Consider the following 15,917-nt stretch of genomic DNA (forward strand, 5'->3'; position numbering starts at 1 on the left):
ATTCCAGGAAGCAAGGGATCTAAAATAAGAGGCAAAAGAAATCCCAGAACGGTAGTAAGGATATCCCATGATGGTAACAACTTCAGCAGGCCTAGACTGGAGCAGGTCAAGAACATTCTAAGAGAGATACCTTTGGGGAAAAAAAAAAACAAAACAAACATTGCTAGAAAGTCCAAAATATTTGCATATATAAAGAGAAACATTATACTGGGAGAGTTAAACATTTGAATTAGACAGAACTGCATGGAAAACAATTATTAATTCCAAGAAAAACAAAGGGTTATTCTAGAAAGAAAAAGTAAACCCAGTACTTTACCTGGCCCAGTTGTGAAAAGCATTTACAAAGCCACAATTATGTAAACACTGATGTAATCAAATTATATGTCCATATTAAGGTATGACAGGAAATATGCTTGGGAGGTAGAGGGCATGAGGGCAAGAGAAGTTCCTAGTTCTTCAATGTCTATAGAAGTCAAAGGACTGCTTGAAAGTAAAAACTAAGAGAATGAGAAAGTTATATAATATGTGATTTAGAGATTTGGAAGTAAATTCCAAGGGAATCTGCTAATACTGAAAATGGCTGCTTCCTAGGGGTGAACTACTATCTTTCAAATTAAGCCTTTTAGAATTAAATGAACTGTGTACATGGTATGTATGAGGCACTCTGAGAAAAACTGAAACAAACAATAGCCCCCCACCCCCTGCCTTCCCCACTGCAAACATACGCAAAAGAGAAAAATGTTGGTAGCAAGAAGATTTTATCCATACTTTACATAGTAAAAGCTATGCAAAAAAGCTGCAAATTGTAAGTAGACCAATAATATCTCATGGTTAATGAGATGAAAGGGAAACTTCACGCTCAGGCACCACAATCTTTTTGCTAAATGTACCTTCAGCAGCTCCTCCAAATAGGAGCGATTGTAAAATTCAAAAAATGTATACTTAACTGTGATTTCTAGATCCCCTCAGAGATCTCTTTCACTAGACCCTGTATAGAAATTTGGATCTCTCCTTCAATATTGTTCACTGAAGCCATATTTATAGTCTGCTCAAATCAGTACAAGATGGATTATTTTCCACAATACCTCATTTCAGTCACAAAATTATGAAGCTTAGAATTCTATGCTATAGGCAATTTTGTTCAATGAGAGAGGCCTGGATTTTGGCTTTTTTGGGGGAAGAGATATATATATATATGCATTCACATGTGTGTCTGTGTATAATTAAGTATTGTGAATATATAAATTATATATATGATTATATAATATATAATACAATATATATTAATTATATAAATATATAAAATTAAAAGTATAAAAATCATATGTATATGTGTGTAAATGTATGTGTGTGAGCAAATGCACTATACATGTGTGGACATACATGAATCCTTTATTGTGCCAAAAGATTTATATACTTAAAAAAAAATTCTCCTCAAAAATATCACAAAAATGTCACTACCTCTACTTTTTAAAAAGAGAAAATGGAGCTAGAAACATTCATCCATGATGGAGGTAACAGAACACTGAGTTTTCAATGAACAGCATCCTGGATTCAGATCCCAGCTCTACCACCTAGTAGTTGAGCAAATTATTTAACCTCTCTGTGTCTCAGTGGCATCACCTGTGAAATGAGGATAACAGTGCTAATCTCATAGTATAGTTGGGAGAATTTAATGAGTAGATACCACAGAGACTGACACGCAGAACATATTGTAATGGGGATGGGGATGGCAGTGTTAGCAATTCATCTTCCATAGACCCATAGCTTCTGAGCACACCTGCATACAAGTACATATTTACACAAGAATATAATAAACCTTTCTTGTCTTTGAGCTAGTCAGAAGCAACCTAAAAATACTTTGTTCCCATCTTTGACCTTTTGTAGTTGAAAAATAAAGATTAACAATAATAATGAAATTTTAAGGATAGCAAAAAAATTTCTTTTTTCCTCCTACCTACTATGGTTAATTAAAAGCACAAATGCTTCTTTGTCATTTCAAAATCCTTGACAAGTCATATCAATCATCTCATGTTCTCTTTATATGTTTTGAGTTTATATTAAGTCAGTGAGGTAAGCTTCTATGAATGTGTGATCTTATTCAGATTTTATAATTTTTATAATGAAGCCTGGTGCCACGTAGTGCTTAACAGTTCATTAAACTGAACTTTTATAAAAGCACTAATAAATAAATGATTTATTTTCTTTTTATATATTTAATTCTTTGCTGCTAATTTTATAATAGTAAAATTTATTGATATAAGTAAAATTGTTATTAATGAATATTAGTCCTTTAATATTAATATAATCAACATTTTAATTGCTGCTAATATTAATTGATACTGATATTAAATGATAATGAAATTGCTAAGAAAGTAATATTTTCTTTTATATAAAATACTTTAATAATTTATACTTTGGGGGAAATGAATTTATTTTTAAATTTACATTAAGGCAGAAAAGCAATCTGCTGTAACAAAGCCAATCCATTTATCAGCAGTTGAAAAATATAGAAGTAATATACATTTGTTACTAAGAGGACTTTTACAGGAAATATATCCTATTATTGTAAAACTTATTCTATCCAGCTGCATGGACAGGACTTTAAGATACACACTATGTAAAGAAAACAAAAAAATCCCAACCAATCAAAAATAGATAAAGCAGTTATTTTCCAAACAATTTCAATATAAATACCAACTTGAAAAGAATTTTTACATTTAAACAAAATCATAGTAAAAAACTTTTACATAAACTTTTTTGTATAAGCAAGTAGATAACCACCAAATATTAGGGAAACCCCTTCAGTCAAAATGTTTCATTGAGAGCAAATTAAAAACGAAAAACACTGTGAAAGTTATTTTAACTTGCTACTCTCTTAATTTATAATTAAACACTCAGACTATTTTTTTCATAAGGAACATTCAACATAAGTGGAAACTAGAAAAGTCAAATTTGCTTATCTTGGAAAATTAATACAACCTGAGATTCACCTCCCCTCAAAAAAAAGCTATTTCTAAATATAACATACTTTACTAGACATTTTAATATTTTAAAACATGGTAACTTTTGACTACTATCTACATGCTACATAACCAACACTTTTAATAAACAAAAAGTTTGATTAAAGGCCTGAATTCACCAAATGATAAATGATAAACTCCAGTCTCTACCCTGTCAAAGACTAAACTCTGCAAGCTTTCAGTGCTAAGTATCTTCATGTCAGTTGTTTATTTTTCCTTTCCTGGTGATTGGAGGTTTAAAAATATTATATTACTTATAGTTAGTAAATAAGAGAATTCCAGTGCCAAATATTTGTACAAGATAATGGAACAGCCGACATTCTGTTAAGAATCCACTGGGGCTAACCTACTCACAGTCCAAAAACACTTGCTGCTTAAAACACAAAAGCACACAAAGCCTCTGTTTCAGCCTCATCGCAAAAAAATGATGTCGCAGCAGAAACACGGTTGGTCTTTTCTGAAGCCCATTTATTCACCCTGATTCAGGTCTCAATACAAATTTTTCAAAGAAAAGGCGACATGAAATGACCTTTCCTTTAAGCATCATAAATGCAATGAGGGCAGTCTAATTTAGGAAAAATCTAGAACTATAAACCAGTTTTGGATGAAATAAAATCTCGTAACTCCTGAGCCCATGCAGAAATTCAAGCCAAGGTAAGAAAGTATGGGGTACAGTATGGTCCTTTGTTCATGCTTACACTTGAATAAATGTAGAAGAATATCTCTTATGATGTATCTTAATTTAATCCTTTTTCCAACTTGATTTACACTAGTAATTGCCAAGCTATACTTTATCAAAGATGTTAGTAACATTCAAATGAGTACATATGTGCTGTGTGTGCTATTCAACTATTAGACAGAGGAATGTGTTATGTCAAGATCTGAGGGACTGAGCCAAGGGGTTGGAGTTTCCAGAGTCAATGATCTATATCATGAGAGGTAAAGCATTAAGGGTGAGGCAATAAAATAGCTGGACACGCAGGACAGGACACCGCGTAATGGTTTCTGTTGCTTTGTAAGCTGGGTCAGCTAAAGTCTGCGTGCTCAGCCCTCTCTCAAAAGATTTACAGGGTGTTACTGGTCTCTGAAGAGGCTTCTCTACATCTTATCGGGCCATTCCTCAGAGTGTGAGATGGGGTCCTCACCACCAGAACCCAGATAGGAAAGTACAAAGAGGAAGGAATCTTAGAAATAGCCTCAGCAACGCAGACAAAAGGATTCCAGACTCAGGAAAAACCACATGTGAGTAATGATAGTCATTAAATTTTCACCAAAGTTGCCTACAAATCATTAATTCAGTCTAATTGATAGAAGATACAGCTTGGTATGAAATAGCATGAATTATAGAACAATTTGAAAGAAATGCACTTTTGTTGAAACAATTATTTGAATGATAACAATGTTGAAGAGTAGAGGCCTCAAAGACCTGCTTTTACAAACAGATCCAAAGTGATGTGAAAGGGGCATATCTGTTATCTGTAGGCTCACTGTAGGGCAAGTGAAATGCTCAGGCTTTTATGCCATTTGCCTCTGTGGCTATCACCTGTGGCCTTAAATGCAGAGGATGCTTGGGATTGTGGGCTAGGAGGACGCATGCCTGATGGTGGACGCCTGAGGTATGGTGTGGGCATGCGTAAGTGGACACACCTGAGCCTGGAGGCGGAGGTATAAGGGCGGCATCACTCAGACGAAAGAACAGCTATGGCAAGACAGCTATGGAGGAGCAACAAGAGGACAAGTGACTACAGAGAGGTAAGACCACAAGATGATGCCAGAGAGAGCACAAAGAGAGAGAGTAAAGATTCGTTGGGGGCTGGGAGCTCGGTTGCCTGCATGCCTCCCAGCAACCCCCCTGCCTTGCCTGAGCCTTCTGGTCCCACTGCCTGCCCCCTCTGCGCCTGGCTGCTGCCACTGCACTAATGCTCCCAACATGCTTCAAAAGTTTGTCCCAAAGAAGTGGAGCTATGCCACCACCACCTTCTGATACTAGTCAATTGTTTAGCAACTGTTCCGTTTTTTTTTTTTTTTTTTTTTTCTCTTCTTCCCCGGAGGCTGGAAAATAGCTGCAACATTCCAAGGAACTACTGTTCTAACTCCTCCACAGGAGTGGTTCAGGCTGGCCTGGTGTTCCTAAGGGCACCTTAGCCCAGCATCCTGGTGCCTACTTAACCTAAATAACTACATTTTTGCAAAAACTGAACAAATTCAGGTGAACTGAAACTTGTTGATAATGTACATCTGGAAAATACTCTGAAATGCTAGACAGACTTCCCACCTGAATATCCTTATTCTTTCCTGAGTAAAAGCCCACTGTTAGAATAATGTCTTCCATTATCTCTTTTATCACTGAAAAGGGTTCTGTAAATGTAAAGCCCCTTAGTCCAGAGTGCTAAGACCGGGTAGCTATTTTCTCCCAAATATATGAGCAAAAGGCCCAGAAGCTGCCAAGCACAGGTTTATGCAGTAAAAGATGAGATCACATCTTTCATCAGCTCACAAAGCTTCAAACTACAGAGTGCGTTGGCATGACATTCCAGGCTCTCCAGATTCTGGCCCATGGTTTCACAGCCAGCTCAGTCCTGCTCACCTGGCACATCCTTTCCCTATGACCAACACACACTCTTTTCCAGACACACCATCGGCTGCTAATCTTATCACAACTGCTCCCTCCACCAGTCTATCAGTTCCTAACCCCCTGTGGTTCAAGAGTCAACTGGACCTTGCTCCCCAAGCAATGGCCCTTCTGGGAAGTTTTGCCTACTGGTCCAGGATTCTACCCGCACTTAGCTCACCCCCATTAGATGTATCCAAACACTTCTTCATGACCCTTTATTAAAAGTTCTCAACAGAACACTGCTAGTATTCCTTGGAGTTCTTATAATGTACTTTAGATAACAGGATTTTTTAATTAAGATTTTTTTTAAGATTTATTTTTATTTATTTATGCATATAAGAACTGGAGTGTAGGCCAGAGGTTCAGGGGGTGAGAGGATTCACCAGAGACAGAGTGGGGAACAGAACAGGCAGACTGAATGAAATACACTGCTGAGGGGAGCAGCGGGCGAGACAGGAGAGGTCTGCTGCACTGTGTGGGTCAGCTCCCTGGCCAGGGATCAAACCCAGGCCACTATGGCTGGGATAGCTTGACCATTTAGCTGACACTTTAACCCCTGCACCAGCAGGGAGGCCGTAAGATATTTCAAATAAATAGGGCAAACCTCTCATTTTCTCCTAAAAGTTATGTCATTCTGTCAACTCAGCTTTTCAAACCTTGCACAGAACTTGAAATTTTAAAATAGTTTATTTCACAGAAGAAACACTGAAAAAATTCACAAATTTACTTAATTAGAAATGGTTCCTTCATGGACAAGTATAATCTAATAAAATCTCTTCTTAAAGGCAATATTTCTAAATATCTTCATAGTTAGAGTCACTTTGAGGAAATCGTTAGTTTGTAAATTCTAAAGTTTTAAAGCAAAATAATGGTACTTTCAAGATATTTGTGAGTTAGACAACAAAAATTTAAAACTATAGATTTTAAGGAATTTTAACTAATATGTCAACATAAAACACATGTATCGATCGAAGAGATGTTTCTAATGAATGAAAAAACTGTATTTTTGAATAATATCTCATGCCCTGGTATTAAGTAAATACAAACATTACTCTCCTGTCCAATTCTTTATCCATAAGTCATCTCAGCTGTCTTCTGCATTCAGCTGCCTTTCTCCAGTCCCCAATGTCTTAGTTCAGAGCCTGTCCCTGTCTTCCAAAGATGCCAGTGCTTCTCAAACATTAAGTGTCAATTTATCCCACACTGGAAACACCCACTGGCGCCCTACCACCCAGGAGATAACATCAGACTCTCTCCTACAAAGACCTTTATAACTATGCACCATAACCATACTGAATTTCTAGGTTTTCCCTACACTTGCCATCTTTTCCCCCTCCATATCTTTGCACACACTCCTCACATTGTTCTAAGTCCCCTTACTTCACCTTCTCCAGCAGAAAGCTACACACTCTGAATACCCAGCTAAATAAGATTCGCCTATGAAACCTGACAGAAGATTCCTATTGCCTCTTAGCCTGTATCCCCATAGTAATTTTTTGATAACTTTAATATGTTTGCTTGGTTATTTTCTTTATATTCTTGAGATACTAAATTTTGTATCTCAAGTGTATCACAGACTGGGTACCCAATGTATACTTAAGGTGGGAAAAAGGAAAAGGAGAATACAAAGGAAAGAAGGAAAAAAAGAACAGAAACAGACGGATTCTTTCATGAAAGGAGAAAACCAAGGTCGAATTTTTACAATTCCTTTTATAATAAAGACTTCAAAAGTTTATATTTTTAAAAGTTAAGTGGCTATTCAGTGTCTTGGACTCATAAATGAAGCATAGCTAATTCTTACAGAAATAATGTCAGTAACTAATTAAATGTATTCTGATAGCAGCATGGCACAGTGAAACATGCCTGGCTTTGGGCACAGACTGCATCTGAATACTAATGAGAGCACCCACCAGCTGTGAATCTTTGGGCCTCCTGCCTTTCCTTCATTTATAAAGTAAGTCTAACCATATACTTGCTATAAATATTTTCTGAGCAAACAAAGGTAAAACACTGGGCAGATGCAAAAGGGGGCTGGGGGCAGGAGTAGTTAAGTGATATGCCAGACCTTGATCAAGAAATAAAATTGTTAGGTTATCATTAAAATTATAAACAGAAAATAATCAAGATATTACAGCTAATAGTTTAATTATAACAGTTTAATTAATGACATAGCTAGCTATGTACTTATAAAATTGATAACTATTTAAGAGAAGACCATATACAGAGGGTCTATAGAAAATTATTATTTAAAGATATTCTAGTTTTGCATTACTATTTTAAATCAAAAGAACTGAGGATGGTAAATTTCCTCATGCCCCTTAAAAATACACTTGATTTCTATTAGGAAATCGTTCCAGATCTCATTCAATTGCTGTACATTTTAAGAAAACTTTAAAAATGTTTCCAAAAATTTTTAGCCATATGCAAATTCTCTGGAATAATAACATTGAAAAAAGAAAGAACACTTTCCCCTCTAAACACGAGGTTCGGGTCTTAAAAATGTGAGGAGCGTCCAGCATGATCTGACCACTGCTTGACCGGTGGTTTGCTGGCCTCCGAGCATACAGGAGCTTCCCACTCTGACAAACGACAATCTCGGGATGGTGACATTCAGCTGTTGTGGATATTGTAAACATGTCTGTTCAATCTGTTTACATTCCCCCTGAGTTGGCACAGCTTTCCTAATGCCTATGTTAATAACAAGGTAGAATTGCAATAACAAATGAATTTCATTTAGTCTACAGCTAAAAGCCTTGGAAAGTACCCATCTAAGGCTGAAAACCAATTTCCACTTAGCTTTAATTTCTCTTTTAAAGAGAAAAGGAAATTCTGCTACTGAAATTACTTTGAAAGTCATGGCATCATCAAGTTTATTTTCTTAGTCATTTTTGGCTTGTTTTCTCAATATAATTAGAATTTAATTATTCCTAATCTCTTCATAGAAATATATAAAAGTTGCTGTTCTATGACAGTTTCATATTTATGAAGAACATATCCATTTAGAATAGACTTACCAGATTTAACCAATAAAAATACAGTATATTCATCTACATTTGAATTTCAAATAAATAATGTTTAAGTACTTCTATCTCATAAACAGGATAGAATCGTTCATATGAAAATATTCATTTTTTTAATCTGAAACCCCAATTTGGCACATACTTATACTAAAATAATATCCTTTATCTATAGAGCATTGCCTACCCCCACCCAGGATGTCCTATATTTGGGAAACTTAAATCAGGGTGCTTTAATATCTTGAATCTATAATTCAATACAAGGGTCAAATCCATAATCAAGATTTACCAAAAATATATTTTCCTACCGGTGGTATCTTAGCCTGGGCAGGTTTTTTTTTTTTTTTTTTTTTTTTTTTTTTGCAGGGGGGCGGGGGAGGCAGGTGCTGGGATGGTAGGTTAGAGGAAGGGCCAGAGGATAGTAAGAGGGAAAGTTGGTTTTAAAGATCAGTCTTGAGGTTCTGTCCCTTTTTCCTGATCAGTCTGATGAACAATGGCATTCTGACTTTTGTTTGAGCAGCATCCTAGCCCAGCTGCCAGCTCTTTATTAATCATTCAAAAGATTTGGAGGCTTTCAGTGATACCTGTCTTTTAAAAAATAGCTTCCTTCTGCTAATCTGGGTTTTTTTTATAGGTATTAAAAGTGAAACAGTTGCCTTGCAAATATTTGTCAAAGATCTAACATCAGGACATAATTTGTATTAGTTTTTCTGCCTCTGACAAGCTGTTCCCCTTGTAGTCTAAATCTAACAGCCAGGCTCCTTCCTTAAAATCTCACTCACTTGACCATTTTTCAGACACTATCCTCTCCCTGATAGACTGAGCATTCGTCTCATTTCCTGTCCATCATTCAATTTAATAAGATGTATTAAAGCAATAGGCACAGCAAATGGTTCACATTATGAAGTTCTTTAGAGTCTGGCAGTTTGGGCTTTATAATATAATAAGGGGAATGCACTAGACTTTACAGGTTTATAATAAGGGGAATGCACTAGACTTTACAGGTTGAGGAGTCTGTTGGTGATATCAGTAAAGGCCAGGAAATGGCTTGGCAGTCAGAAGCACTGAGTTCTACTCCAAATTATGTCCCTCGCTGAGTGACGTTGGGTATGTTACTGAACGTTTCTGAAACTTTTAATAATCTATTTTAGATGACTGTTGTTGGGCTTAAAATAAAAGATTGTAGGGGAAATGTTTTATGCAAAGTGAGACATATTTATAAGCACTTAGGAAAGGCAGCAATTATATAGTAAAATAGTTAAGTTGCTACAAATACATTGTTGAATCTGGACTAGCATGGTCTGAATAGAAAATTCTCCATTTACTAGCTATGCAAATTTAGGGAAATCACCTAGCCTCTCTGAGCCTCATTTCCTTGCCAGCATTATGGGAATAATAATCACAACTGTGGTGTTAGAATTATGGAGAGGACAAAATTGATTAATTTGTGTAAAACTCTTCATATAAAAAAATGCATGTGAAGAGTGTCATAAGCAACTGAAAAATGTTAACTTCTTTTCATCACCATGTTTGTCATTATTATTATTACAGGAGGCAGGATTTCATCAAGACAAGTCTTAATGGGCTTGTAGCATTTAAACAAAGTATTGAAAAGAAATTCCCAGCCAAGGGGGCAACAAGAATAAGAGCAGAGAAGAAAAGAGCAAGAACAGTTTATTTAGGAGTCAGAAAAGTAAGTTTGACCAGAGAATAATGAATAGGTTAGAAAGCTAAACATGGCAGATGAAGGCTTGAGAACTGAAGAGTTTGATGAAAGATGAAGGTGTCTCTAAATCCTTCATTACCCAACAGTGAGTCTTTCATGCTTTCAAAACAGAGGAGTAATGCAATTAGATTAACCTGGTGGTATTGGTTTAAAGTAAATTAAAAAGAGAAAACAGAGACAGGAAATTAGGGGACTCTGCACTGTTTCAGCAAGAAGTCAGGAGAGTTGGTAGCTGGGCATTTCAAATAATAATACAAAAGAGAAGACATATTTCCAGGATTGTAAAACCAGACCTATAGAACTCAGCAACTATTTAGAGTAGGAGGCTATGGAAGAAAGCCAGAGAAGGAATTGTCTGAGCATCAGATCAGATGCAGATTGGTAATTGGAAGTCAAGACCATGTATCATGGGAAAAGCTATGCTGGGTCTAGACAAGAGTAAGACTATAAACTTGCCAAGAAACAACAGACAACCCAATGGGAGTGGAGAATAAATTGCCACAAGCTGTCAATGGGAAGCAGAAGTCAAGACATAGATGGTAGCCATGGACAGAGGGAACAGCAGCACATAAAAAGGTGCATTGTGGAAACAATGTGCAAAGGGGGAGGATTGATAAAGATAGTATCAATTTCCGCTCCAGTCTCCTAGAGGGGCCCTCTTAGGGCTGAGCTTGGAGTTCCTCCTTTCTGGTCTTAGAGCACTGGGGTAAATTTGACTGTAGGCCTCATCAGACAGTAGTGGAACTGTCGGTGTGTTTATCATACACATTGTTCTGATGGTAAAAACTAGCAGTGCCTGTATTCTCAATAAGTCTTTAAAGAATGAACAAATGAATGAACAAGTCAGTGGCTCTTGGAACCTCAAGGCTCCATGTCACTTTTGCTTCATTGGGTTCTTTCCAGCATTAACAAACTAGCTTCTCACTGAGACACAATTAGATTGCTCTTTGCTAATTTCTTTAAGGGGCCTGATGGAAACCATCAATGGTTCTCAAAATGTGTTCCTAAAAGCCTTTGAAGTTCCATAAAATACGCTCCTCCACCCTACCCCATCCCATACTCTAGAGACAATGACAGTCATATAAGCTGGGGAAAAGAAAAGAGCTGTCATAATTAAAATGGTTGTGTACATTGGACATCATTCTCTAAGGCTGTGGTTTTTAAATTTTCTGAAAGTTTTTTAAGTTTAAAATAACTTATCTATTCTTAAAACTAAAAGTTGCATTTAAAGGAAGTCTCATTGTTTATATTTCAAATATTGTCCAAATATCTTAAATTGCAACCTAAAATTCTAATCACCTCCACCATTATTCTTCTCACTGTAAACCAAAGTGAAGAGAAGAAGGAAATGGGCATGTTCCCCCCTCTCTGACTGTGGTTTATTTTCTCTAGCATTTTCTGTTTTCCAATCATGGACCTGAAGGTTATCTTCCAAGAAGCTGAGGAACACATTAACACAGGTTGTTCCTGAGAAAGTCAAAGCTTTAGTTCAGGCTCACACTGTGATTCTGTTTCAATTGGTGAGGGATGGAAGCCAGTCAAGCACTGGTGTGCTGGAGCTGGTTCCTGAGAGCCAATTTGTGCTCTCTTTCTCCAACTTTGCAGTCAATGATACCAGGGAGATAGCATAAAATCAACCGTGCTGGCAGGATTTACACCATAGAAAACATCAAATGCTACAAGTCAGGCTTTTTTATCCCCCAGAGATCCAGCATGTCAGAACAACGTTCAAATATTTTTTAAATTTCCCTGAAAAAAATGAATGCATGAATGGCTTTGAGAACTGCTGCAAATAAAGGAATACGCTTGATGAATTCATTTTCTTAGGAATGTTATATGTCTGCAATTACATGTTAGTGCCTCACTTCCTGGTGCCACAAACATACAAATATTTTATATACTCAATGCACTTCAAAAAAGAAACCAAAAAACCTCTATGTAAGTTCTATTTTTAACTGACTCAAATGTTGATTAAGAGTTTGCTAATTTGGAATTAAAAATCCAATCACTGTTTTTAGAATCATAGAATTTGAATACTGAAGGGGATTTAAGACTTATACTAGTCCAGATATATCAGAATAAAAAAACAAAACAAAAACCTAAGATGACAGAAACTGAGGCATATAATATCCACCAACTGATGTCAAGCAGTGCTAAGACAGTAAGGTCTGTCTGCTACTTCACCCCCTAAATTTCCATGTATGTGTATATGGCAAGTTTGTCTTTTTTAAAAAAAAAGATTTATTTATTTATACAAGCACTGGGGTACAGGCCAGAGGCGTGGGAGGGTGAGAGAATTCACCAGAGACAGAGCAGGGAGCAGAACAGGCAGAAAGACCGAAATACACTGCTGAGGGGAGCAGCTGGCCAGACAGGAGAGATCTGCGCACCATGTGCCTTTAAAAGGAAAGAAAGAAACAGAGTTCCATTATAATTTCTTAATAGTCCTGAGGGGCATTTGAGAGGGAATAAGGTCCATGATTGTAGAAAGGCTTCAAAGTTTCAAATGAAAATGTCAACATATGATCCAGACCCAGGTAAAAAAAAATTAATAGCACGTCGATTTCCATACCGCATCATTTGAGTCCAGCAAACACTTGTATTGAAATCATCTCTCATGGAAAGAACGCTTCCCTTCTCACAGGAAGTCAAACAATTACCACAGATTAGTGTGCTGTGATCACGGTTTCCCAAGCACGTAATCTTATGCACTCATGAAAAAATCAGACATTCCTGGTTGGTCTTTTTAACCAAAATAAGGAGAAGAATAAACACTGTACCCAGGCAAGAAGCAACAGATTTCTTTTCACTGTTCCACAGTATCCTAACATGCCCACAATGATGAGGAAGCAGCAAACAGCAATCATGACCGGATGAACCACAGGAAAGTAAGTCAGGATGACAGCCTCTTCAACCCTGAAAGAAGAAAAATCATGTCATTTATAAATAAAATATAATCCAAATGCACCCAGGACATAGTAGAAGGAACAACTGTGGTTTGCGTTAATAATCTTTTTAGTCAACATACCTCAAAATTGATGACTGTATTGCTTTTTCAAAATCACTAATTTGCTTGCTTGTTTTATTCTTGTATAAGGTGGTTTAGTTTTCTCTACAAGTGGTACCATTTCTACCTCAACTCATTTAAAATATATGGTACGGTAGGTGTCCTCAATAACAAGTCAATCTATTATTAGCTCTAAAGTCTTAGGCTAAGGAAACCACATGGACCATTTGCTATTTCCCAGCTAACAAGAATCTCCTTCTGCTTCTCTGATCTAAGTCTCCATGTGCTGTACTTTCATTTTGCCTGACAACTGGTCCTTCCCCAGAATGTGATGACTGCTATGTAAAGAAGGAAAATTGGTCCATATTAAAAGGAAGAGGGAGGGCCTCCCCAGTGGCACAGCGGTTGAGTACTGGGCTGCGAAGCTGCCCGCAGCCTCTGCAGCGCCGGTTCGATGCAGCCGTTGAGTGTCCCACATGGTGCGCAGACCTCTCCTGCCGCGCCTGCTGCTCCCCTCAGCAGTGTATTTCATCACTCTGCCTCTTCTGTTCCCCACTCTGGCTCTGGGGAATTGTCTCACCCTCTTGTACTTCTGACTGTACCTGGCTGTACCTGACTGTACCCAGTGCTTGTATAAATAAATAAATAAATCTTTAGAAAAAAAATAAAAGAGGGAGAAAGATGATTTTTGCTAGGAAACTATAAAAAAAGTCATTAACCAGAAGCATAAAAATAAAGATAACAAAAACTTACCATTACTATACTAACTGCTTACTAAGCTCCATCATGGTAAAGACTTTACAAAAAATTTTTTTCTCAGTTAACCCTTATGACAATTCAAAGTGGTGTGTATAAATTCAATCTCTGAATAAACTGAATCTCAGGGCCTCCCTGGTGGCGCAGCGGTTGAGCGCTGGGTTAAGAAGCTGCCCACAGCCTCTGCGGCGCCGGTTCGATCCCCGGCTGCTCCGCGGCCACCGGAGGAGGGTCCCACATGGCGCGCAGACCTCTCCTGCCGCCCGCTGCTCCCCTCAGCAGTGTACTTCGGTCCTTCTGCCTGCCCTGCTCCCCGCTCTGGCTCTGGTGAATTCTCTCACCCTCCCGCGCTTCTGACTGTACCCAGTGCATGTGTAAACAGAACAAACAAACAAAACAAATAAATAAAGAAATAAACATGCCTCTATAAAAAAAAATAAATAAACTGAATCTCAGAGAAATTAAGTAATTTGCTCCTTGTGATGTTAATGGAACAATCCTTGAAACTGGAGGAGAAAGTGACTTTTGGGGGGGTATGACTTTCATTAGCTCAGGAAAATAAAGGTAAGAAGTTGTCAGGGAAAAGTACTTATGCTGCCTTTTATTCATAAACATGACGTGGCTGAAACAGTCAGGACAGGGACAGAACTACCAAACCCAGGAGTGTGTCTATGGCCTGCGGCACCCTTAATAAGAATACACCAGTTCCTTTAATAAAGGTTGTCACTCACTGGAGGATCAGCTTTCCAAATGATGGTGGAAGAACACAGCCATCTAAACAGCTAGAGGCAAAGTTACTTAGAAACTAGCATATGAGGAAAACTGAGGAGAGAAATCAATCATTAATTATAAAGCCTACCTTGTCTCCGCAGTTAAAGTCAGAACATTATTTAGGTAGTCCCTCATCCAAGCTGAAATTGCCAACACACTGATGGACATTAGCTGGGGAAAAAAAAATATACAAACTGGTTACTGAGGACTTATGCAACATCCCTTGCCGGATTAATACTTTTGAAAACGAAGGACTTTCATTACATAACTATTGTTTTTCCTAATTACCATTTGCCACCTGTTGAATATTGCTATAAATATCTGTCATTCTGTTTTGTAATAATATCATAGCCACAAAATAGAAAGTCACCCAGTAGGATACAGAAAGTTAGATGGCTGATTCCAGGTTCAGGATGGAAATTGCTTAAGATGAGAAAGCCATAGAACAAAATAATCGTCAAGCACACAAAATAAGCCTAAAACACACTGTCACATTTAAAAGCAAGGAAGCAAATACTACTGAGATTGTCCCAAAAAGTCCAAGAGCTAAACTGAAAAGGGCTTACATTGGTTAAATGATAACACAATGATTGAAACATATCAACACGCTAAAATCTATGAAATCATAGTAATACTTAAAACTCAGTGATCTTAATAATACTTAAAACTCTGGTATGAGGTTGGACACTCAAATTGTTATTCAGAAAACTGCCAAGAATTTAGTATTTATCCTATCTCTCCTGCATTCCTGCATAGCTAAAGAGAAAACTGAGGATTTATTGAAAGTTTTCACAGAAGAATTTCTGCTAACATGTACAAAAAGCATGATAGAGTATCACTCTAGAATAATGATAGAATTTCACTATTTAACAATCCATTCTGACATAATGCACCTCTGGGTAAAGATCCTCTATGGCTGACAAAATAACCAAGTCAATGGTTTTCAGTGCCATTTGTACATTACAATCACTGAGAGTTCTTAAAGAATTACTGAGCCCAAATC

At 37.2% G+C, this 15,917-nt stretch overlaps 1 protein-coding gene across 3 annotated transcripts in view; it reads right to left on the reverse strand.

Moving 5' to 3' along the window:
• The window catches only part of TSPAN12 (tetraspanin 12), a gene marked incomplete at both ends in the record, with an annotated part of 61,236 nt that overhangs the window by 32,696 nt on the left and 12,623 nt on the right, over positions 1–15,917 (reverse strand). For 2 of the 3 annotated variants that reach the window (XM_084230479.1, XM_084230477.1), the window contains 2 exons: positions 13,161–13,296; positions 15,003–15,085. In XM_084230479.1, the coding sequence (XP_084086605.1) occupies positions 13,161–13,296; positions 15,003–15,085 (219 nt within the window). The remainder of the gene's footprint in view (positions 1–13,160; positions 13,297–15,002; positions 15,086–15,917) is intronic. The other variant, XM_084230478.1, reaches the window with a different exon arrangement.

The sequence above is a fragment of the Talpa europaea genome (genome assembly GCF_964194135.1).
Source record: "Talpa europaea genome assembly, chromosome: 3".
Lineage (NCBI taxonomy): Eukaryota > Metazoa > Chordata > Mammalia > Eulipotyphla > Talpidae > Talpa > Talpa europaea.